Genomic DNA, 26525 nt, shown 5'->3' on the forward strand with positions numbered 1-26525 from the left:
CAACATTTTATGTCTTCAAAATTTCAGAAGTCGTAAGTTTTAGGCTAATCAATTGAGGATGATCTAACCTGTAACTTAATACTATTTTTCAAGTAAGGAGCAAAAAACATTAAATTTTATGCTTTTTTAGTTATCTAAATACTTATCACTGCATACAGCATCCTGCATTCGACTACATATTCATGCACACCTGCACATACCACACTATGAATACAAACCATGCTAGAATGTATCTGAGTTTCCTTCCTGTTTGCCTGCCATTCTCAGCTTCTGAATTACTGAAGAAACAAAAGAGATCTAGCTTTCAGTCTCTTTAAAGGAGTTTTTCTCCCATTATTTATTCTGCAGCAATTAGAAAGGGCTTCCCCATTTTCTATATTTAACTCACATTAAAAAGCTGCCTTCACTTCCTCTCCTAACTTTTGCACACCAAATGTTATTCATACACTATTCAAGCAAACACGAATTTTCAAAATTACAAAGAAATGCTATTATCAGCATAATTAGAACTGAGTCTTTCACATGTAGTGGTTTTCATATGACAAGATGAAAGAATAGCAATCTATTCACTGCTGTGAGAAAGGGTATCTTAATAAAACAGATTTTCAAACAATTTTTTTGTTTGTTTTATGCAAATCCTTGCAGCATAACCCAGATGTTTGGACATTCGTTTTCAAAAGTTTTCATCTCCTTTTTTGTCATTGCCTAACATACTTCAAGCAGTTTCTTGACAGGAACTAAAACATTTTATATATTTGTAAAAGGCAGCAAATTAAACTTCTTCTAGCACATCATCTCTTTTGCAATTTTACCAAAATACAGTTATTATAAGCATGTTATGAGGCTACCAACAAAGCAGTGCATAGCTGTGCACTGCAAATGATCATGCAGAGCATTTCTGTTTCTTAAGAACAGTACATTCAGGAAAAGGATATCCCATGGTTACTTCTGGGTCACCAAAGTAAGCTCAGAAGTAACAGATGTAATGTGTTATTACTCTTCTAAATGGGCTTTGAAGTTCCCTTGTTCTAGATTTTAAGTGCCAAACTAAAAGAATTTAATTAAAATAAAAGCAGGTGTCTCCCTTTGTTTGCTTCGAGACAGCAACACTTATTAAAATGATTTATTAGAACAGAAAATGTTTACTTTATCATTTGGAGAAGAAACTGCATCTTATAGGAGACCACCACCTAACAACTAGTTTTTCCTTTATTTTATTTCTTGTCCAAGTTTTCATCTGCAGATCACTAGAAGACCTGCCATGTAGTCACCTTTAAGGAACAAGATGCTGTATGTCTGTCTATAGCTGACCATACTCATCAGATCAAAACCACACTGGAGTCAATGGAAGACAACTGTTGATTTCAGTAGGCTTTGAATAACCTGCCTATCCTCTAAGGACTTAATGATTATAGTAGAAATCTACATCCGAAGTACACTGTAATTAGTTAGGTCAGGATCCAACCTCTGCAGCCCCCAAGTTCAGCTCTTCCCACCCCCAATTCTTTATCAGCACAACCCGCATTACCACAAGCAACATCAGCAGGTCGGCAGCAGTGCCTTCAAGTGCCAGACCACAAACCCAAGAGAGGCAGAGCTGCTCATTCCATCTCATACTTTGTCCATGGAGGTGGTGGCAGAGGCAACCCAGATGCCAAGCTTGGGCCTACATGCAAAAATGAGAAGCAGCATTGGGCTATCTGAGCAGATCACACTGTCTCTCTAAAGAAAAGCCAGTGTACCAGAGCTGGCCCACAGACTCTTTTTGGAAGGTACTAAGTTAAGCCAGTCACATATCATTTTAAAAGCCTTGCAATAACAAACAAACAAATCCCATACTTCACACCTTGTGTACTGGGATATGGATTCAGCCATTAACCAGCACTTCAACATTTTTGAAGATTATACACGATTCCTAGATGGTTCTCAAAGAGATGGTAAAAACATTAATATATAAACACTGACCTTGTTTCTTTTAACCCTTCTTTCTGAATGACTTCCAATATTTGTTTTGCAGTCATTGGTGAGTTGGGGTATTTTTCCAATGCCTAAAAAGAAATAATAAATGTGTAAGTGACAAGGCACAGCTGTCCTGTGAATTTGAAAGCTTATGTGATCATGCAGTTTTTATATAATCATTTGTGAAGGGCAGGGAACTGTAGTGTTGAGACTGGAGTCCTCTGTCTGTTGGAAGGCCAGACACAATCCAGGAAACTGCAGCAAGAATGAGATTTACTTGCTGCTTGTGTGCATCATCTGCTAAAATGCTTGGGAAAAATTCTTATCAGGTTCCAAATGAACTAAAGAGTTAAAATATGAAGCTAATTTTAGGACACAGCAACATAGTTCCTTTCGGGCGGGAAGAAAAAAAAACGAAGAGACAGCTAATCTTCTCTTTCTATTACTTTAAAACTGTTTGAGGTCATTTGAATATTCTATGCTTAGATTCTGTCATGACCTCAGAAAATTGTCTAATGGCTTCCATTTGCAAAGGAGGAGCTACTGTGAGATTTGACACAGACAGGTTTTTAACTTTAAATGCTTTTTGTTTCTAAAAAAGATGAAAAATTAAGTAGTCAGAACAGTCACAGAAGCACATAAGATGCTACATGACTCAAAGTGCAGTATATTTTTCCAGTTCAGCTCAGTTTTCCACTCCTTTGCCTTTTCCAATTGAGCCCAAATTAACCCACTCATCTTCCCAGTTACAACCATCTGGTATGGGATTTTCTACTTTTTCCACTTCCTTTTTGTCTCCTTCAGTTTTAAGCAGTTACCCAATCAGCCACTCTTTTGCCCATGTAAGGTGTCAGACTGACAGCCCTTTCAAACAGCAGTAAAAGGTGAAGCATAGGCAACAGCAATGCAAGCTTCCCCACAGTGTCTTGCCAACATATCTCAGCAATAACTTGCATTTCTACCATGGGCGAACGATAAATCAGTTTGGTCTCCAAACTCATCCAATCCTGAGCTTCTCTCTAGTGGTTACGAACTGATGACAATTGGGAAAGGAGGCACTACTGTGTGGACACCTGCCCACAAGGAACTACAGACACTACCAAATCATATCATGCAAATCACCAAACTGAAGGGTGCTAACCAGGGCTGTGATTCAAGCAGCTGACCAAAAGCCAAAGCCTCCCTTCTCACTACCAATTCCTTGTCTAGCTCAGCCCTCTCCTGCCATTTTACAGTTCTGATTGACTGCCTGTTCTCCCCTTTCTCATTCAAAACACAGTTTACCAAATCCTTTGGTTCTGTTACAGATGAGCTTCGTACCCTTTATCTTTCAGTTCTATAAAAGGAAAATGCAGAAGTGAGGGCTGCACTAGAAAGGTTTGGGAGCTGAACTGAGCTTATCACATGTACACAAATAGGCAAGATTCAAAAGGGACCTGTTGGGAAAGGAAAACCAAAAGGTGATTTGAAAGGAGAAAGAAGAGTGGGCAGGAAAGAGCATGACAATGAATAAGGACAGAAGGAACTGCACAGAGCTGGAAAAAGGGCCTCTGCACAGCAAGAGAAGAGAAATGATACGATGTATTAGTGAGAGAACCACATGACACATTGGAAAAATGACAATGTGTATTCAATTAAGACTAGGATGAGAAAAGATTAATGCTCTGAAGAGACAAAAATGGAAACCTTAACCTTTGAAAAGAAGACAAAGAAAATGAACAAAGTAAAATGACACAGTGAAATGGAAGGAAAAGAAGGGAACTGAACTGAACTGCGAAGACTCCAGAGGGCAAACTGGGTAAAACTGGAAAGGACAGAAGAGGAAACTACACTGTACTGGACATGGCTATGAAGGAAGCTGGGTGCACTTGAAAGTGGGGTTACTCACTGTGGAGGATTCCCTGTTTCTCTTCCTGAGTACAGGCCCCTCAGCACACCTGGGCAGCTCCTCCCTGCAATTGAGAAAATTTGGGTAGCCCTGTCCCCTTCTCTATGACATCACATCCTACTCTGTAAAGTCAGTAAAAGTGCCAAGTATTACCATGTGAGTTTGATGACAGTGGGGAGGAAACAGAAAAGCTGTGCAAGCATCAGAAGTCACCCTGTTCTGGACAGTGGGAGCAGGGAGAGCAGTTTGTGCTGAGGAAGCCGCACTGAGCTGGTTGTGGGGACAATGGCTAGACATATGGATACGGAAGATCATCTTCACGAAACAACAATGAGACCAACAAGCAGGATGCATAACACCACTACGGAAAGTTTAATCAAACCCCCAAGGCAGATTTTAAATACCACAGTATGAAGCAAACACATTCAGGGTGTAATGGCAAACTGAAATGCAGAGTATGTTAGATGGGCTGAACATGCGGGAGCAAACAATTGCCCATTGTGTGGACTGGTTTTACTGCTGGACACGTAGCGTGGGCTGCAGTTCATATACCCTACAACTGTACTTCTGTCCATCTAACCCCTCAAACAGAGGCCTGTTGTTTAAAGAACTGTTTCATACTCTAATTGAAAAGCGTAATTCTCCAACTCAAACACCACTTAATTTGAAAACAATCTTATCGTGTACATGATTTAGTTTTCTTTATCACAATGAAGATTAATTTAGTAGAGCACTTTAGCAAGGACGTTTTCTTCTGCCCCTCCTGCCACCCCTTCCCACCTCATAAAAAACTTTAGCTGAACCATTTATCACAGCAAGAAAAAAAAATAATTACTCAGAAAAATATTCTAGTGAAAATTCCATTATTTTCTTCCCCTAGCCATGGAAAAGAGTATTATTTAGGAGTCTGTGAGCTAAAGGATATAATGAACTGATAACTGCACTAGTGTCTCCTGCCATGGCATCTTACCATTAACACCACTAAAAACCCACAATACCTTTTGCATTTCTAAGTCTTTTAAAAATAGTAATAGAAAATCAAACTGAATTACTAACTGTCCCTTAAAGCAAATAAAATAGTAAAATGCAGTAGCATAATGAAGTCATAGACTTCTTGGTCAGAAAAAGTAATGCTGATCAGAGGAAGAAGTCTTTATCTGTTTTAAATATCCTTCTCCTTCCTCCCACTCCACCCACCAACACTCGTATCTTGTATGGGCCGTGACTAATAAAGCTGAAATTGAAACAAGCCAAAATAACTGTCAAGAAAAGTATTATTGTTTCAAGGCATTTTGTTAAGGAGGATAGTGGCAGAAGAACTGGTTGCACTGACTGGAACCTCTATCACTGAGGATCAAATATGCTCTATTTATTCATGCCATTTAGCTGCAGCCATAAAAAGGGACAGCCACTAACTGGGACAAATGATTTGACATCCATCAGGAAATCCAGAATATAACAGAAGTAGCCGCTGTGCTGAACATGTTCCTGGCATTCATTCAAACCCAGGTTAAAAACTCAAAGACAAGAAGATTCTGAACCTACCAAGCACAAGCAGTGGAAAGCAAACCTATTAGCAAATGGTAGTAGCCTAAGAAACAGTTATGGTTGCATCACCAACACACGTCAACCCCCAACTTAAGAGAGATTAAATAATTGCACAAGCACATGAATTCCCAGGTTTAATGGGAAACTCATGTCAGTTATATGTGACAAGAAGCAACCAAAATTCCTTCTCTCAGCAGGGTCTCTGTCACTCTGTGCATCTACAGTGCTCAAAAAATCAGATACCACACTGGGAAAAAAATACCTCCTAGTGAGCTGGTAACAGGAGAATTCTGGAGCCCAGGCAGGACTCGCAGCTCTGCCTAAGAGAGAAACCCAGCACACTCAGCTGACCTACTAAATCAGAAGAGAACCTCTATGTAATGGCTGAATGATTAGTTTTGTTTAAATACACAATTGCTTGTCACTGAATCGGATCTGCTCTACTGTTTGCACTTCAGCCGCTAGAGGGAACAAAAGTAGAGGGACAGCATGAAGCAAAACAAACTAGAAAGTCAGCCTTGCCACTTGTAAACATTGTCCTGCAGAAAGTGGGAAGCTTTGCCAGAGAAGCTGCCACTACTCCTACAGCTATCAGTTATTATGTTGACAAAAATGAGTCCTCTCAACAAGAGCCAAGTGTGAACTGATACAGCGCTGTCATCCAAAACCAGCAGGCAGATCAGTCTCATGGCCTTGTTCATGCTGACTGTCCTGCCAAAGTAGAGTAAGCTGAGACTGGTCTGAGCCTTTACCATTCCTGTAAGCGGCTTGCAGGGATCTGAAGGTCAGGTAACTGACAAATCAGGTCCATTTTATCATTTCTGCTTGGTCAAACTATAAGCTGAGCTACCACTCACAGACTGGAGAAATTCTCTTTTAGAAGGTTATTTAAATAACTCAGGAGGAGGAAGAGGAACAGTACAGCTATTGCCAGCTCTCCCACTCAGCCAAAATTCAAGGGTCAAGCTGAACCACGCAACAGGCATTCTTTACTACCCAAAGAGGGCAGAGTGAATACGAGAACAGAAAAGCACCTTTCCTTCTTCTCCTAAGCAGAAAACATATGATATTTTCTAGTCAACCGTTACTAAGCTAATGAATTGAAAAAGGGAGTCCCAAACAGGGTGCAAGAACAGCATCCTGGAATAAATCCAGCATTGTCTTTTCCAGCTGCTTTTGTGAGGTTAACAGGACGACTGACTTCTATTGTGGGAAATACCCCACTGAAATCTTTTGTATTCATTTTTGATTAACGGCTTTAGTCCTTGGAGAATTATCGGCTGTCTGGTAAAAGTTCAAAGCCTTTTGTGTGAAGGAAGATGGGTAAATGGGTTAGGAGAGGAGAGGGTAGTAGGGTAGAGTATGGAGTGGGAGAAGAAAGGAAGTGGACGGGGATGGATGAATAGGAGAAAAAAGCAAGAAGAAAGAGAAGAGAGAAGGTACATAATAGATGAAAAGAGAAAAGAGGGATGAAAATAACAAAGGAAGATACACCACAAGCTATTTTAACAGAAGTTCCAAATAGGGATTCCTGGACCTCTTACTGATTGTGATTGAAAGAAAGGTAAAGGGTAGTTTCCAGGTGCAAAAAACATCAAAAGAAGCTAAAATGGGAGTAAAAATTCTCTTAGTAGGACTTTTCTATATAAGCAATTGCAATTACAATAAGGAGGTTATAAAATACCAAGTGGAAGGAGATGTGTTCTGTAAGAGATGCCTTGCATGATATGCTCTATACTATGAATTCACCTTTGTAATTCATGCATCATTCCAGATGAGAAAGAAAAGCAAAATCCAGCAAGGAAAGGAACAAAGATGTAACATAAACAAGAAAACAACATATAAAAATACGTAAAACTGCAGAAATACTTTAAATGAAGTTTTAACAACATTGGTTATGTGCATGCTTACTGATCCACACTTTATTAGGTTCAGAGGTAATGCCGTTGACCTATAAAGCTCAAATGGCTTAAAGTATGTTTACCCAAAATCCAATTTTTTTCCTGCAACACTCTTCCAGTCAAAAACATTTTAACTGCAGTTCCTTTAGCATGAACTAGAGGGAAAAACTGGGAGAATGTTTTCTGCAAGACAATTTCTACTTTGAAATTTGTTTGCAATTTGGTCTGAAACTGCTTAGCTTTGCTAACCTGCCAAATATGTAAGGCATAATCATTTTCTAAAACATTGGATGAAAGGAAAGAGCAAGAAAGAAGCTGAACGATTTGTTTGTTTGTTCCATTGCTTTGACTGGCTGGTTTGATGCTTGTTCTGGGATGTCTAGACCTGTATTATTATTATTATTATTATTATTACTATTATCTTTTATAATGTCATATTTTAACGTGATAGCAGGGCAGCAGTGATGCTTCGGAAATTCCAAATAAACTGCACAGTTGACATTCTGAATTCAAAAAAAAATTGGATTACAATTGAGCTAAAATTAAGCCTGCACTTGTGCTATTCCTTTAAAAAGCATAAAGTCTGGCAGCAAAGACACATCCTGCTGCTGCTAGTAGACTCAGCCATCATGCTAGAAAACATAAGCTAAAGTTTTCAACCCTAAACAACTGACTTCTAATAACAACCTATTGCTCTGGTCTACCATACTGAAACAAAAGGAAAACTTCATATTTTTCTGCTTACTAACTAATCAGTCTGTCTGAGCAGCCAGGAACTTTCACTTAGGGTTCTGTCAGCACAGATCCTTAAACACCTCAACGACTGTAACAGGATTCTGCATACTCATCGGGTTTATCTGATCAGATCTCTGTGTAAGTTCAGGGTCAAAGATGGACATCCCTGTAAGCAAGATGTCAATCTTTCCACCTTGGTATGGGTTTTGTTATTATTAGCAGAATTAACTTACAGTGACCTCAGCTCAAGTGATGACGCATGTAGGCTCTCAGTATGACTGCACAGTTCTGACAGTGCAGCTCAGCCACTGAAGACTTCAGCTGAACCATGCAAGCCATATCTCTCCTCACTTTCTACCACAATACCCCATCACCTCTCACATCCCCAGCCTTCCCCAACTTTCATGGTGATACTCTCATCTTTTAAGCACCCACATCTTCATTGCAATACCCTTAATCTCCACATCTCCCATCTTTCCACATCTCTACTGACATACCTTTCTTTTTTCCTCACCATAGTACACTCCCCAAACACATTTCTAAATCCTCTACCTCCAGATGCATGAGCACAATGATACAGATGCAGTTCATTGCTGTGGGTTCCCCAAAGTGCACACACAGACACACCAGTATTGCCTAGGCAGTCAAGAGAGGTGCACATGCTGAATGGCCAGCTAGCAGCACACTGTGGCTCTTAGGTGCTGACAGGACAAACAAATAGTATTGTGAGCCTGCTGTGGCTTGCAGACCATATGCTCTGCCAATTTGGTGTAGAAGATTAGGGTAAAAGTTTCAATCACTGTAGCAGTGCAGTCAGATGAAAATCATGGGTCAAAGCTGTTTACAGCTATGAGTCGTTATTACAGAGAAGGGGCCAGTAGCAAAATGGAGATCTGCTACCCCCCAAAATTATTGAAATCTGCACTAATTCAGTGACCAAACAGGCCATGATCCTGAAATGCCTCTAATTCCACCAGGGATAAAAATTCCCCTTCGGCACTTACCCTTGTACAAAACAACGAGAGGCCATGACTAGGTGACTGGAACTAATGGGGTGGAATGGAATATGAGTGCTCTGTCCACTGCCTTTATACTACAGATAACGGAGGAAGGAACTACCAACAATGTGAACACATTCATCACTACCCAAGGAACAAGAAAGACAGATACTAAGAACCCCAAACATATTCACCTGCATATACGCTGTTTTCTTTAATGCAAGCTGATATAGCTTTTTCTCTGAGACTGTAAAAGGTTTGCTGTATAACTGATGTTTCACCACGGTAAAATCAAAAAAGTATGAAGCAGAATATTTCCTGTAAAATCAATAGAGAGAATGAGTATGTGTTTGTTTTAAAAGCCTTTGACGCTTAATTTCTTCAGGCAAATGTAATGTGTAAGGGTTACTTCTAATGTGAGAAATAAAATTCCTACTGGCTACTCTCTGAGCATACTAGATTTAACAAGAGGAGACAGTTATGCCGGTTTCCTTGCCATTGCTCTACTACCACAGCTTATCTTGTTAGACAGTGTCCTAAAGATATAGACCTAAGATTTCCAAGGCAAAAAAAAAGAAAAAAGAAAAAAAGAAAAAACAAATCTAGAAGCATAACATACTACAAATAAAATATTTTAAATACATGCTCCAGCTCCCTATACACTCCATTCTTACATACCAGGTTTGGCTATTTTCTTTAAGTATTTCATCCAGATAATAGTCACTCACTAAAATGATAAGACAGGTTTCATGCTGCCACTGCCACTGACTCCATTGATGCAGCATGATGCAGCATTTAACCAACCAAGAAGCATTTATATCCATGTTACTAACATATCATTAATGATAACAAATATACAAATAAAATGTTAACTGTTAAAATTATACTTCAGTTTTAACTCTGTGAGATAGATACCATGAAAATACTTCATGAAACTTACAGGACATTTTGATGCTTAGATGAAAAGTCAAGTAAAGTACCATTGATGCTCTTAACCTCACAAGGAGAATCCATAAACTTCAAAACTCCGTTGTTTGCTTTCTTTCTCACCCACAGGATGACACAGAGCATTGCTCCCTTCAGATTAATAAGTAAGCAGAGATGCAGAAAATTACTAAGAATCTTTCTTAGTAATTTTATCTCAGAAAGAAAGAACAGAATGTGTCTAATGCATGGCAAAGCTGGAAAGAAACTCCCGAGAGGTGTAGAACAAATGATAAAGCTGGAAAAAAAGTCCTTTGCAATTACAGACACAATAAAGAGCCATTCTCAATTCCTTAAGCTCACCTGTATCGGAAGCTACATGATAAACAGAAAAGCTCCGCCAAAGAAAAAGTGATGAAAGCTTTTGGTTTGGGGTTTGTTTTTTTTTCAAATAGGAGAGAGTTATTCTTTCTTGTCAGAGCTGGCATTACAAAACAGTAGAGTCTTAGAGTCCTTGTGTGTTACGGAGTTCGTTTTTTCCCCCAAAACTTACAAAATGATTTCACATCAGTTTTCATTAGTGTGAATCATGACACCATTGTGTGCTGGCACAATCCAAATCTACTGCTTAAAATGCTCTGAGAGCAGATATGGTAAGTCATGTGTTTGAACAAAGTAAATACAGCCTTCTCACAGAACATGTAAAGAGAGAATTCTTTTGTTAGCTGTCAGTGGGATTTTGCTATCTTTGTTAAATACATAATGGTTAGTGTCATAACAAAGATCAGCCATCATGTTATGGCATTTATCTTCATGAGTGAAAAGAGGAAGGGCTACTGTGATTTATTCCGTCTCTCCTCATGAGACGATTAATGTCATAAGAGATTAGTCTTTGGTACTGACTGTACACAGAATAAAATATAGGGCTGGAGTGGGATGCTAAGCAGTTTTAATTGCCACGAGTTTGGAAGCCCACCTTACTTACAGATGGCACAGTTGACAATTACTCATCCAAGCTTTTCAAAAATAGGAGAATATTTTATGGTTCACTAATTCATATGCATTTTATGTCATTTATTTGTTCAGTTCTTCTTCTTCAGCCTTTCCGCGCAGTCCTTTCCCCATCACCTAAGTCCACCCACTGTTGTTCCATTAAACTGATCATGTATTGCAGAACTAAAGTGTATACTGGTGGTTCACAGTGATACTTGTAGCATCTGTTTAAAGGCTTGAACAATATACTATTTAACAACTGTTACTAAGAAACATTTGTCACAACAGGGGAAGATTAGAAAGAAAACATGACGGATTTTTATCTGTGTTCACATTCATACGTAAATATCTAAAAAAACCTTGGGACAGAAGGAGCAGTTTTCCTCAAGTTTTGAGAAAAGTTACATGACTGCTTCTTTCCAAGGACATTTTAAAATAATCTGACCATCCTGAATGTACGTTAATAATGTTTCAAACTATCCTTTCAGGGAAATGTACATATAATATGTTGTTCTTATGAAAGAAAATACTTCAGATTATACTGGGGTGAGAACATGGAAATCGTGATAAGCAAAAGTTCTGTTGAAGGGGGAAGGATTATATTTCCCCCAAAATGGAAAATGAATTGTCTTCATTTTCTTAAATTCTCCTTTTCTGGATACTACTATATCATGCCAACGTGGGAAAACCAAACTTTGATTTAAAATTTTTTTCTGTTAAAAACAGCAATTCTTTACCATTGGTATATATCAAATGGAACACACTATTAGAGAGCTCTCACCACAAAGCATTTCTTTATCTAAGCTTCTCAAGTATTGACTTAAACATTTTTATCAGACTGTTAATCACATCCACACATAATGTAATCAGCAACTGAGACCAGCCCTGCCAGCAGGGCCAACCAGGTAACACGGTAACGTTATGGCAAGGAAGAAGTATCATGAAAGCTAAGGAGATTTCTTATTGATGGTAAGTTTCTCTTCATAAGAGAAAATTCAACGGGTCCTCACTGATACAGCTGTTTACAGGCTGGATGCTATTTTCCCTAGTGATTTCAAACAATAGAAGCAGTTACTTGACATAGGTAAACAGGGCCTCTAGCCTATAAAGAAGAAAGATGAACTGTGACTTCAAAACTGGAGGTGGTAAGGAGATAAAAAGCTGATTGTTACACCAACAATTTGTAATCAGATTTTGGACCAAAATGCGGAGCATGTCTTCGCCCATAAGAGCAAAACCTGAGGATGCTCAGGATAATCACTGCTTGTTGTGGAGGCTCCAGACTCCTAAGCCTGCTTGAAGGCATCATTCTGAGCAACAAGACTGGCTGACTCCCAAAATCAACCTGGACAAGCACTGACCAAGTTACAGTGGGAAATGAGAATCAACCGTCCACCATGCAGCTACTTCCACTGAACTGTTATCTCCTGAATCGCAACAAGGTAATTAGTCAGCAGAGAAGAATCACAGAGGATTTGCTAAAGGAATATAAACACAGAGACTTCTCATAAATCTAGGCTTCCTGTTGAAGACAAACTTTTATTTTTAAGAGTCCTTAATTTGCCAGTGTATTTCTTATCCTCAGATCCCCCCACTATGCATTGAGCAGATTCAGCTGTTCCCTGGCAAGGGAAACTACCCAAGAAAAGCACACCAAGATAGGGCAAAACATGGTTGTTAGATAATGTATTCAGTCATGGTTTTATTCTTTTCTATTAGCACCAACATGCATACATTTGAGGATCTGAGTTTTCCCAAACATCACACTTCCTCAGGAAATGTAGCAGTAAAAATTGTCAGCTCCTAGGAAATGTTATTGGCAAACATCTTCAGTGTCTATGATTTTAGGCACAATGTTTACAGATATATTTTAAGAGATGATAATGATAAACATTTTAGCTATATCTTCCCCTTTCCCCCAAAATAGCAAGCAACAAATGAACACAAAAATGAAAACTGCTTTATGCAAAGTTTACACTGCCTCAGCTTGGGCTTCCACTGTAGCTACTGAACTCATAACCGTGTCGTTGAACCAGTACAAATCAGTTACCAGACTAGCCTTTCAGCTCAAATCCAGGAACACAATTTTCCTTTAATTGTGCCAGACAACCTCATCCAAAGACACAAAATTAGGCACAGAAGATTTAGACACTGTTCTCTGATGTTAAAACAAAAATATACCAACGTGTCCAGATTCATAACAAGAAAACTATCACAGTCTCATCTTCAAGAATCATATCAGATAAATTTTGCAAACAGGAGATTCTAGAAGTATTTCTGTATGTGATTTGCTGTTCTCAAAATAACTTGGGCAAGATCACTTGAAACTAATTCTGAAAATTCCAACAGGAGATCCTATTACCAAATGGATGAGAGAATATTACAGAAAACAAATGGTTCTTTTCAATTATTTCAAAGGAATTACTTATAATTTCAACAATACCCCTTTGGCTGAGATGGACCGTAAAGGAAATTGTTCTAAAATTAGATAGACTGCAACATAATAAAAACAGAGTAGTTCATTTCCAAGAAAAAGGCTCCATCTTCTACAGAGGAAAGAAGCCAGAATGTTTTATCTTGGTGCCTCGTTGCCATCCTTACACTACCAAAATTTGAGAAGAATCCAGACATTAAAGGTAAAGTTTGGTGATTTTAGCAGGTTATCTGATTAAGTGAAATGGTAGCAAAATGATAAGTAAATAAACAAAATACAATTTTATCCTTGAATTTAGAAGTATTTTTTCCATTTCTTTCACTTTCAATCAAAATTTTGTTTCCCTCCTTTATATTTTCTGTTCTACTTCACACTGGATGTCTGTCCAGTGTGAGCACATCTGTCTCTGCTCCACTGCTTCCCAATGCAGCACCAACATCTTTCCCCCCAGGATTACATCAGTATTACTCAGGCGCACCTCTCTTTTCAGCACACAGCAGGCCAACAGACCAAAACTCAGTTTCATTCTCTTCTACTAATCCTAGAAAATGAATGCAAGTACTTAGAGTAATAAGCATATCTATTACTATATATGCATATATCATTTAAAAATCATTTTTTTCAGAACATTAATCTTTAGAGCGCTTTCCCCAGATCCCTTCTCTCCTCCTCCACACCCATATTTTTCTATAAAATTACTCCAACTTTTAACTAACACATGAAGCGTCTTGCCATACCGGCTTTAAGAATGTTGAGAGCAGCAGACAGGTGCAGTGGTATCTTTTTTAACCTTTTGTTCTCTTTGCAGCTCTTTTGGAAGCATTTCCCAACCACCATGCATATATTCCAACTTCACTTATCTAGGCAGTCAGTTCTGCAGATCTGCCTGAGACTGAAGACAGCAGCATTGTTTCATTTAACTAATTTGAAACATTCGCATACAGCTCAGACACTAATGTAATGAGTTAGCAAATGAAAATTTCAGTACGAAACTAAGTCTGCCGTAATTCAGCAAAGTTAAAATTGGCCACACACATATTTACTTTTTTTTAAATTAATGGAAGTGTTAAAGATTTCAGGAATTAGTAAAATGCGAATTTTTTGATGGAATGTCAAACAGAATCTGTCTGCAAAGCAACCCCACAAATGGATAGAGACAAAAGTGTTCTCTTTTGCAACATATTAACTCTTTCATTAGAGATTAATCTACAAAATATTTTAAAATCTACAAAATATTTTAACAGGCCCACTTAAGGCCAAACTAATGCGAAAGATTAAGATATTTTATATATATTTGGTTTTTTCAAAGAGATTAAAAGAAGACAGACACTCTTCTGGTCCACTTTCCAAATATATACAACATACAGTCACTAAAACAATCCTGACCCACTGCTTTGACTTGGTTGCTCCAAAATCTGAAATCTGTTTTCTAGTTTCCCATCTACTGTTGTAGCTTTCAACCTGTAGTTCAAAGACCTGTTGAAAGACTACCTTTCTGCAGTCCATGAAACACAGTAACTCAAATTATTGCCCAGACACTGATTTTACCCTCAATGCCTCTCATTCTGCCCACCCTCCCTTATCACTCATCTCTGGCACGGTATCCTGTACCCTTCAAAGAATCTATTTGTTCACTTCTCCCATATTTATGCTCTTTTTTGTTGAACAACTCCCCAGACAACCCGGTATGAGTTCCACAATCTCCTCCTCAAGTGACAATTCTGCTGTGGGTCTGGAGGCTAAATTAACAACCCACAATAGTTACAATGAACATCAAACACTTATTGCAAAAGGCTGATCCTAGCACAGGTACTGAGAAGTACCTGTGCAGGTGCTTAGGATACTCAACAATCATCAGCAATGGCTGTATACAGCATTCTGTAAGTTGCAGGATTGGACTGAAAAAAATCTCCAAATTTACCTTGTGAACACACAGCCCTCTAGTTCCCAAGTGCTTCTACTACTCCAAAAAAGAGCATGTTTTAACATCACCACCACTTGGTGGGGCTGAGTTCTTGGAACACTATGTCACAAACTGCAGGAAAGATCCTTCTTCCTAGGACAACTGCAGAGTACTCAAGCTGGCTTAAAGCAGTAATTCCAGTCTCTTTCAGTATCTACTCTCTGGTGGTTTATCCCATGCTCTAGAAACCATAGCATTCACCAACAGACTTTTACCAGCAAAGAGGAGCATTATTCCACAACAAAGACCAGGGGCTGGTTTCATTGACACATTTCCTTCAGATGGGTGGCTGTCATTCCAAAAATGATAGGGGAAATTGGCAGCGAGTCAGCCGATCCCTGAGAGCTCAGCACAAGGACGATGCTTGGTAGTCCCTGACATCCTCAAGAAGGTACACACTGGTAGAGCCACTGTTCAGCTTGAAACTGGTGATGGAAAGACAGTAAGATATCTTCAACAGTAACTTATTTGAGGTGATTTCAACAGTGATTTAATGAGGTTGTTCCACAGCTGGACGATGAGCCCTCTAAGCAATTCTTTCCTTTTTTTTTTTTTTTTTTTTTTTTTTTTTGAAACAAAAGATGAGTGCTTGCAGACATCCAGCTGGACACCAAGATGTCTTCAAAATCCGCATTATGAATGAAATAAATTATGAAATAAATTATAATGCCTTAGCCTTGTTCTAGGAATGAACCTGCTGCAGCATTGCTATAGCAAACCGTTGAAGACACTTGGAGCCTAGAAGTCCTAAAACCCCTCAGAAGGCTGCAGAAGTGACTGAGCACCATTAAATGCCTATTTGTACATGAAAACTGGGGTTTTCTGTCTAGTCATTGTCAGAAAAAAAAGAGGTAAAGATGCATTTGAACTCCAAATCACAGCCACCAGGCAATGTTTCATAGTTATTTTATTCCCCTAGTTCTCCTATTTCATAAATAGGACATGAAATTGCACAAAAAGATCAGATGCTGGCGAAAGAGTCATAGCTCAAAAAAATGAGTAGTGAAGGCTAACAATTATTTTACTGATTTCACAAAACTAAAGCTAACTTGGGGCATGTAACTTACTTTCAACTCTAAATAGACAAGGTGACCCCTTGAGGCCCTTTCCAGCTTCATCTTCTATGATCATCACTTCTATGATCATGAAACTTAAGACACTTTTCCTTCTCTAAACATCAAATTCCAAAAACTTTCTGTTTGGTCCTATCTGCTTAGAAATTCTTGATGAAATAGTTGCCAAATGAGATAAAAGAAGCTGACATGACCAGAGAATGTCATGATTTCAAGATGGCTGCCAGAATCTTGGTCCAGAAGACAGGAGGTCACAGTTGTATGAGGACTTTACAGAGGAGACACTAACTGCTAATAAATGTCTATGATTTTTGACCATTAAGCTTGCTAGGAAGTATTGACACATAGTGATAGTGACAGGACATCACAAAAAAGGGCATTTATCACATCCATACAATGTCATATATCAATATGGATGCCTCTCTGACATAGCAACACCAAGAGGCATCCCAGCAGCTCATGGATAACTGTTTGGGAATTTTAAGACCTAAAAACCACCAACATTTATCCAAAAATGGATAAGGAGTATTGAAATATCTGAATGTGGAATTTGGGACTAAAACAAAAAATCGAAGCAGAAAGTTATCGCTTACTTGAAGGATGAAGTTATGTACTTTGACAATACAGTGATAGTGGTTGGGTCTCATCATATAAAAAAAAAGTTCAAATCATGAAGACAAGAAACAAAATTATACGGGATATGGAGATCTGACTATGATTTACTATATGCTGTAGACATTTCACAAAGGATCTCAACTATAGTGACACACTACTCATGCTGTTAGGCAGGTATTCCAGGCTGCTAAGAGTCAACTGAACTGGAATAAAACTTTGATCTTTGAATGGCTGATGTATCCTTTGATTAAAGTTTTTTCACTCTCTAAACATCAGGTTGTGCAAGAAGCTGACCAGGATATAGTAATGTAGATCCTAATCAGGATGATGCCTCACCAAACTCCTGGTCCTCTCTGTAATTAACCAAGATCACAAGAAAGAGAAAATACTTTCCACATTAAGTTCTCCAAACCAAATCATCTACTACCTCAGGACGCTTGTCTGTCAAATAACATTTATGATGTTGCAGACTTTTAGAGAATGTTGCTACCTGTAGGTCAGGCTATCCTCTGTAGGATGTGACTGTCACCCACCGGAAAATGATCTCTAGAGTTGAGCCTTTACAAGCAGTGAGGAGACTCATTATCAGAGACTCAACTAGACCAATCTAGACACGTAGGAAGACCAGTTTTAAAACACAGTATGTAACATCTGCCTATTAAATAAATTACTTTCTGGTGCTCCAAATCATGAACAATCTTCTAGGACATGATCTGGAAAGTCCAGCTCTCTACTGAGAGCTGTGAATGTCTCTGGTGCTTCTAGAGCACAGAATGAACTGTGGTTGTTAATGCTGGCAAGCACTCTCAGACAGAAACTAAACTCACGATGCTATACTACAGGTTTTGGGAGAACAAGTCCCTTTCAAACAGCTGAGGTACAGGATGACCCTTGCATGAGACCCTGAACCTGTAACAGCCAGATCCCATATAAGGGCCACAGATACTGCAGAAAGCTCATGTAAGACATGTCAGCTCATGAAAGACATGTCCAAGTCTACAGAGACCTTGTCATGCTGAGCTTAAGCTGTTACAGAGAGTCAAACATTCAACATTCGATGGATGGGAGCAGAGAATGTCAGAGCCCCCTTGCTTCCTGCCCCAATGTTGGAAACACCAGAACTTGCTTAGAACCAATGGTGGTGTCCTGGATTCTTCAGACACCAAGTGCAACCCCCATCCCAACCAATGCAATGACACTGAAGATGACCTAGGAAGAAGGTATGCACTGCCAGATGACTACTAATGTATCTCACAATATGTCATTATGTCTGTGCTAAATTACTATAGTAAATTACTGTAGTATAGTTACTATAGACATATTTAGGGACTGGTCTGCTTAAGCAGAATAAGCAGAGACACAGGTCATCCCTTCAAAGCTAGGATTAGTTGCAGCTAAGGCGGCACCTCTCCACCCTTTTTATGTTCCAGACAGGTACATCTCCTGCCAAGGAGGTAACTCCAGCAACAGGAAACCAGCTACTAGGACTTCACAGAGAAGGAGCTGCCTCACAGGCGCTGTACCTCAATGATTAGCATTTCTTTGGGGAGAGTGACTGTCATTTCAAAGTTGATAGAGAGTAGAAGGGGCATCTAGGGCCAATCCATTGTCCTTAAGCAGTACAGGTATTTGCTACTTGAACTGACAGGATAAGCAAATGGGCTGTATCAGCATGTGTTACTTAGAGCAGGCTCTGTTCCAGCTTTTTCTTTTATGCCTTACTATGAGAAGCTGACTGCTCCATAACAAAGGCTAAGATGTTTGATTCCCTCCATTCATAAGTTCTTCACAAGGAGGATCTGGTCATTTTCAATTGGAAGCTATGGAATCATGCTGAACTAATTTCCACTAATCACACCTACTGCCAGGTCCTGATACCATACACAGTGGAAAAGGAGGTCACTGCTTAGTTACTGATATTTACTGGGCATGCCAAGATTATCATGATAGCCTGGAAACTGGAAATCATTTTGAGATATACAACACCTCAAAAACAGTTACTACTCCAAAGCCAAGAGGCAAAGTGCATCAAATGGTCCTCAAAGTGGCCACAGTCTCCTGGCTGCAGTATAAACAACAAAGCAAAGGTTCCTGCACAAAGTACAGCAAATTTGGCTTTTGGCCTTGAAAAGAGCAAGCTACCTGGTCCAGACTAGGATGTTGCAATGACATGGTTTGATCCAGGATATTGGTGAAGTGGGCTAGCAGATGCAAAGCAACCTAGCTGTGAGCAGGGGATAGGGCCTAGGGTGTGATTAGTGGAAATGATTTCAGCTGATTCCATGTGTTCCAAATGAAATTGATGAAATCTTGTGTGTGAGGAACTTGCAAACTGACTGAAAAACTAAAAAACAGATCAGTTATTTCAACAGAAACATGCAGTAAAGCAGGAAAATATTGGTTCTTCTACAGAGAGAGAAGGGTAAGCTAGGAGCCATTAGAACCATTCACTAGGTCAGTGAGCAATAAGCTCTACCTTTAGGTGCTAAGAACACTGTATTATTGTTGAGGAATGCTCATACGTACATTCCTGTAAGGGTTTTCTCCTGATGTTACTCTGTTTTGATAGAAGTAATGTGACATTACTGAGAACAGGGCCTGTTCTTGGGTTTGGTTCCTGCCTTCCTAAATGTCTGTGATGCTAAGGGTGAAAGGGCTGTCTCAAGATAAGAGTTAGAATCTGTGTGCCTCTCAGTCTGCCCTTGAAGAATGTCAAGGGTGACCTGAAATATATTAAATTTACATTTTGTTTGTAAGTCACCTTTAAAAACAATTAAATCATAATAATTTCAGTAATATTTTTTTACCAAAAAATTGAGATACTGACACTTAAAACACAACCACAGAAGGTAAAGAAAGAAATGCAGGTTCGACTTTCTCTAACAAGTGCAAAAATTACTTTGAATAATACAAATTGGAGGAAACCCTAAAGCAAACCAAAATAAAATACAGCTCTTCAAAGCAGCATTGATTGTGGATCAAAGGGAAGGGCCATCAAAACTTCCCAAGCCACAGTGTTTCTGCTTGTCTGTAAAAGAATTAACTCAGAACAAATATGGAAATAATAGTAGGTCTGTGTTAAGCCAACAACAAAGAAATCCTTAATATAGTACAAAGAAATCCTTAATACTGTAAAACAAAGTCATGTCAAATCCCACATTTTTGGAGATATATGAAGCTCCTTGCACAATGTTTCAAATTATATTTATAGTAACAAGAGCGAAGACCTGAGATAAAAGTCAAAGGGATTATCATCAATGGTCTAGCTACACAGAAGCTACTCTTCTAATTTTTGGGTTAATTTGTGGTTTTCAAATATGAAGATTTAATGCAAAAATATTTCTATACCACTATACGATCCATTTCAACTACACTATCTCAGCAGACCAGATGAAACAACAATCAGCTTTTGGACAGCCAGCCACATTAAACAGGAACACGCAAGCTAACAATTGCAATGGGCTTTTGTTGTTTTTTCATGTTTTTTTACGCATTGATATCCTTAATTAATTGGCAAAATTTTCTTAAAGTTTACAAGAGCAGCAGCACAACTCTTAATTAAGAGTTGGATCCTGTCAGGATATTATTGTGAGAAATACAAGAATTAAGGTGCAAGTATTACTCACCCAAGATTCACACACCACCTGAACCATGAGGGCCCTCCATAACACCGTAAAGCATATATGGTCTTCAGTAACATAAGCAAAATCTTCCTTTCAGAATGAAATTTGGAGAAGGAAATTTGGAAGAGAAAAAGCAATAATATTGGAAAAGGGAAACAGCATCCAACAAATGAATAATTCCACAAACACTACTGTTCTCGGGATTTTCTTCGTCTTTATTGTCAACTAGTAGTAGTGACTTAACTGAAATGTATTTTAGAACACCACTTACAAGGAATTGAAGAGGGCAGTAATGAGGGCAGGCTACTCATAGAAAAAATCCCTTTAAAAGGTTACCATAAACAATCACCTTTCATTTTCAGATATCTGTGCTTCATACATATGCTGAGCTCTGCATTCCCAAGGCAAGCAACCTTTGTTCAGGCTTCTTTTACCTTTCTGGACAAATATCAAAGGATCATGCTTGACAGTCAAAACCAATGATACAACAAGCTGGATCACTGCTACCTACTTAAAACTGTTACCAGTTCTTGCATGGTGGCGTATTCTTGGGCATGTTGGGCATGCTTTGTTCTCAGTATTTTTTATTTTAATATCTTTTATGCTGTATCTTATTGCATGAAATGAGTAAAGGACAGAATTCAGTACTCCAGGACTTTCAACAACTGCTTGAGAGTCCTTACGAGCTTAAGAACAGGTGAAGGTATACAAGCTTTTTCGGCTGAGTGGAATCACTACAAATTGCTTAAATTATTCAAGTGTTTAACTTTTCTGTTCAATTTTTGTGGGTCCCATGTATGAGTGCAAAACAACAGTAGTTTCAGCAAATGGGGTTCAACTGAAGGACAGAGGAAAGACAGGGTGTTTTTCCTCTTCCCTTTGAAGATTTTCTTTTGTTATTGTTCTTTGAAAAGTGTTCTAGTCCACCAGACATAAACAGCAGAAAACCAGTATGGAGATAATGTCCAGGTTGTACATAAACACTGCTGTAGTCTGCTGCAAAATGCTTGTGAGTTCCCATATTGGGTCTACATCAAAGATATGCCCTTTGGCAGGTTGTAAAGACAGGTTGCAATTTCATCCATAAAAATGTGTGTTCTATAAAATGGGTTCTGTAACATGAACTGTTAGTGGTATGCCACCATTCCACTGATTCTGCACATGCGTTCATTTCTCAGGAATGCTTGTAAGCTGGGTTATGCCTTTCTCCTAAGATAAGCAGACTTGCACAAGGGAAAAAAAGCAGTGTGTTGCACACAGATTCAGCTCTCTGTGGGAGACTTCTTCCACAAAATGCAAGTTCCAATGCAGAACATTCCAAAGGCTCCTGTCTTACTGGCTACACCACATACATGCTATTTACAGCAAAAGTTGAATACAATAGGAGTCCTTTTCTGCTTACATTTTAAACATTAAGGAAGTGTCTTGAAAGCCACTGCATTGCAGGAATTTCTAAGTTTCTAAGACCTTTTAATCAAACACCAAGAAATGGCATATACAACCTTATCTGTCAGTGTGGAGCCTAACCACTTAGACTTACAGGTTACAATGTATTTTAAGACTATCATGTAACATATTTTTCTATGTTTCTGCTTCTTATATTGTGAATGTGGGAAATGAAGGAGAGCTGTGTAAGGATTTCAGGCTTGAGTCCAGTTTTGAACTTCTTTTTTATCCATGATCACTATTACATGGTGCATTATGAATTTCAATATAGATAAAATATAGAGATTTCACAGACATGACCATATCCATTTCACTCATAATTGCTACACAGTGAATGAGGCAAAAGTCTAGGCACCGAAAGAAGATGATTTTATGACTAAGAAACAGAACTACTGTAGAGACACTGTTGGTACTATAACTGCCTCTCCCACAGATTTCCTGTACAGCTTTGAGTAAGGTACTTAATCTTTCTGTGCCTCAGCTCTGCATGGGTAAAGCAGAGGTCAAAATACTTAACTTCATTGGCATGTTTTAAGTATAGAAACATTTGCGTTTGGGAAGCTACTGGGTATCGCTAATAATAGCTATGTATGTGCCACTGAAACACAAGAGAAAAATATGTTTTAGCACAGAGTTTGAAAGGCGTACAGAAAATGAAGTACGGCACCTCACACTGAACAAAGAAAAGAAAATGAAAAATCAGTAGCTCTAGTGAGTGAACTACAAGGATTACGGAAACTAGCATGCAAAAATGTCATTTAAAGTCTGGATTGTAATACATGAACATGCACAATAGAGCAGAGTTTATATGAAAAAGCAATGCTCAGCAATGTTAACTTTGTCATTTTATAACTTTTAAATACTTCTCTCTGAAAGGCCAACATTCTTGTGATGTAAGGTCTTTTGTAGAAAATTTAACACATAAACATCCACACATTTGCTGTGTATATTAATTCTACCTCTTGTTCCTAAAAATAATTCAGTAGTATAAAATTTTACAACATATTGATTTAGGTAACTCATGAGTCAGTTTTTGTGAGTATGTATCAATCACTTCATTGTTTACTTGTCCTTGGAAAGAAATTGATTTAATCAAACCTTGCAGTAATACATTATTGATATATTCCAAGAAAACGAAGTCATAATGAACCATCAGGGTCTTAACATAAAACACTGTAAGGATTGGCAATTTTGGCTTCAGTCCTTCAGTGTGATTTGCAAACATAAATCACTACACTAGCAAAGCCCCGTGCAAAACTGTAGCTGGTCGGAGCAGTACTATGTATCGTTCACCTATGAAATAGACTTGGGACAAGGTTCTCCATAACTTGGCAATGCTGGCAGGCTAGACAAAATGCCACACTGTAGACTCTGTGTATCTCTACTACTTAAATACAGCAATGTATCATTTTTACTGCATTTTAGCAAATCATGACCGTTTGGGGGGTGGGGGGAGGGAGTGTGGGGTGGTATGACATCATGAAAATAAAAGAAGGTCTTAGCCCTTCTCCTCAGTAGTGGTTCAGCCTTTGTTCTCCAGAGGCTTTTAAACTTTTCCACATATTGGATCACATGGGATAGCAATTTTAATAGATACACATTAAAATTCCTTTATGCACATTTGTCAAACAAAGGCAGCTTATTGTGGCAACTGCAGCAATCACTTGAAAGAGTAAATTTAGGATAGCACTTGGTGTATTTTATAGACTTTTGAATACATTTTGCCAGCTTAAAGCATGAGGAAGCAAGCACTGTAGTAACACCCACTACCATCATTATTTTGGCAAAGGTGAATGTTTTAGTGCACTTAACTTTTGTTAGAACTGTGAGAAATAAAAGATAGTGGTGACACTGTGAGAATGTGGCACCATTTCATTTTCTGAGTAGTATTTTTTTTATACAAATGTCAGCATATCTGTATCAGAACACCCTCACCAAAGCTGAATTACTGTAAAATTTTGTAGGATGTACAGTGAACCTTATCAGAATCTAGCACGAACCAAATATACGAAAATATCTAGGTACAGCTGACAGAGACATCTATAGGTAGTATCTGTCTAATACTTTATAATTACTTATGCAGGAGAGAAAGGCTGAACTTCCTATGTAGGAATTCACACGTCAGGGTGAAAAAACGTTATTTTTACAAGAAATGTGCTTCAGAACTAAACAAGTAAAAACATCATCAGTATACCAAAAATGGATGTCATTATGACAGACATGTTACTTAAGCAATTAAGTCTGTATCAAAGAACAGATAAAATTAAAGTTGATGTGGATACAAAAAACAGAGAAGCAATGTAATGAGCAGCATATCTTTCTATAAAGGCACCAACTGAAGCTAGACCAGACCCAACTTTGTCGAAGACACTCATACAAAAGTGTACAACTATACATGCCATATTGTGCATACATAGACAATTTATTGTAAAATTCCTAGAAAAGAGAGAACCCATACACAGTCTAAAACTGAAAAGCAACATAAATGATACATTCTATTCTACTTAGCAGACAATAATACAGAATCATGGAAACAGATACAGGAGGAAAAGGGAGACAGTTTCCTAATGAAATGGGAAGAGACCAGGTCTCTAAAGTGAAAGAGCCTTTCGAGAAGCGGGATTGATTACCCTCGATATTTCCCTGCTCAGTGGGGAAGGTAGAGAAGGTGAAGGGGAATCCCAAGACAGAGTTTTCTCTAATGTCCTTGTCCCTCACCCCAGTCCTCCTGTCCACACTAAGGGGATGTAAAGGATCTCCCCAGATATTTCACTTTTCTGTGTAATTAAAAGAATGGACTTTCTCGGGAAACGTGATGCATGAACTCAGAGAGAGAAGAACAATCCCTGGATATTTACACATGCGTGTACACACACACACGCGCGCACGCGAAAAAAGAAAAGAATAGGCATTTCCTCACGCATACATCGAAGAAGGGACGTAGCTATTTCTCCTCTCCAGCCGGGGATGGGAGGAGGGCAGAGGGGCCGATGGCACCGCTCGCTCGGCTCTCACACACGTCCAGAGCGAGCTGCCCCGGCACTGCGGGGAGGGGGCGTCCCCTCCGCAGCGCGACCCCCCTCCACACACACACACACACACACACACACACACGCCCCAGCCCCCCTCACGCGCACACACGCGCGCGCACACACACACACACACACACACTCTCTCTCTCTCTCTCCTCACACGGCCCGAACGCTCCCTCCAACGGCCCCAACTGCCAACAACAAAGCCGCGGGCTGCGCGCGGGGCTAGCGGCGGGCAGGGGCAGGGGCAGGGGCGGCGGCGGCGGGACGCGCGCGGCGCACACACAATGCTGCCGCAGCACCTACCAGGCGGGCAGCCTCGGCCCAGGTGCGGTCCTTCTTCTTCCTCTTGTCTTTCATGTTTGCATCTCATTGAGGTGGTTCTGGGGGGGGCGGGGGGAGGGCGGACCGGGGCGCGCACGGGGGGGCGAGGGGGGCCCGGAGGGGTTCCGCACGGACAATGATACGGTGACACCGAGCGCTGGAGCCCCCGGGGCGGGAGGGGCGGGGGAAGGAGGAGGCGGAGGCGGAGGAGGCGGAGGCGGAGGAGGGGGGGAGAGGGGGCCGGGCCGGCTCGGCTCCCCGCAGCGGCGGCGGCACAGCTGACAGCTTGAGGGATGCTCCCCTACGCTCACAACAATGCACTATGACGTCACGGGAGGGAATGGCGACCCCACCAAACATCCCCGCGGCGGCGGCGGCGGCGGCGGCCGCCCTCGCGAGGAAGCCGCCCGGGCGCGTGCCCTCCGCCAAACCTCGCGAGAGCAGCCGCGGCGCCGCTCTTCCTCAGGGCTGGGGGAGGTGGAGAGGGGGCCGCTGGCGGGGGCGCGACTACAACTCCCGTGGTGCAGCGCGGCGGGGCGGGCTGGGCCGGGCCGGGCCGGGCAAGTGCGGGGAGGCATTTTAAATTATTATTCATAGCGCTTCCCGGCACGCAACGCCGCAGTTTGAACTGCGGCCACTTCCCCCTCCTCAGCCACAGCCCATTTCTCTTTCCTCTCGCCTCTTCACTCTGAAAGTGTGTTAAACAAACCTAACTTAAAATAGGGCCTGGCCCTTGAGTGACTCCGCTTGAACGTTGTTTGTAATCTCCTTGTTGGCGTTTACTTGCTGTTCAAATGACCCAAGGCCTGGGATGGAAACGAGCAGTCCAGCCACCTCTGAAGCAAAAAGGGACCACTGATCCGTGAGCGGTGCTGGCAGCTGGTTAGCTGAGCTAGTGTATTTGTATGGAGACTGCTCTGAGATGACTTGTCTATCTGTCACCACAGGATTTATTTATGTCTCAACAGTTCCATACTGAACGTAGGGAAGCATCTGAATTTTCATTCTGAGTGACAAACCAAAATTTGACAAACCGAGATCCATCCAAATAGCTGTCTGTTCAGAGAGA

General features: G+C 40.0%; 1 protein-coding gene across 4 annotated transcripts in view; it reads right to left on the bottom strand.

Moving 5' to 3' along the window:
• ASXL3 (ASXL transcriptional regulator 3) overlaps window positions 1-25896 on the bottom strand; it is a 128678-nt gene extending 102782 nt beyond the window's left edge. The window contains exons 1-3 of one of the 4 annotated variants that reach the window (XM_064507595.1): window positions 25439-25520; window positions 3848-3911; window positions 1966-2048 (exon numbers count right to left, since the gene is read on the bottom strand). In XM_064507595.1, the coding sequence (XP_064363665.1) occupies window positions 1966-2021 (56 nt within the window). In that variant the 5' untranslated portion in view covers window positions 2022-2048; window positions 3848-3911; window positions 25439-25520. Of the gene's footprint in view, window positions 1-1965; window positions 2049-3847; window positions 3912-20657; window positions 20721-25026; window positions 25124-25438 lie in introns of those variants that run through there. The other 3 variants (XM_064507593.1, XM_064507596.1, XM_064507594.1) reach the window with 3 other exon arrangements.
• Between the last annotated feature and the right edge of the window lie 629 nt (window positions 25897-26525).

The sequence above is a fragment of the Dromaius novaehollandiae genome, chromosome 2, assembly GCF_036370855.1.
Source record: "Dromaius novaehollandiae isolate bDroNov1 chromosome 2, bDroNov1.hap1, whole genome shotgun sequence".
NCBI classification, from domain to species: Eukaryota; Metazoa; Chordata; class Aves; order Casuariiformes; family Dromaiidae; genus Dromaius; species Dromaius novaehollandiae.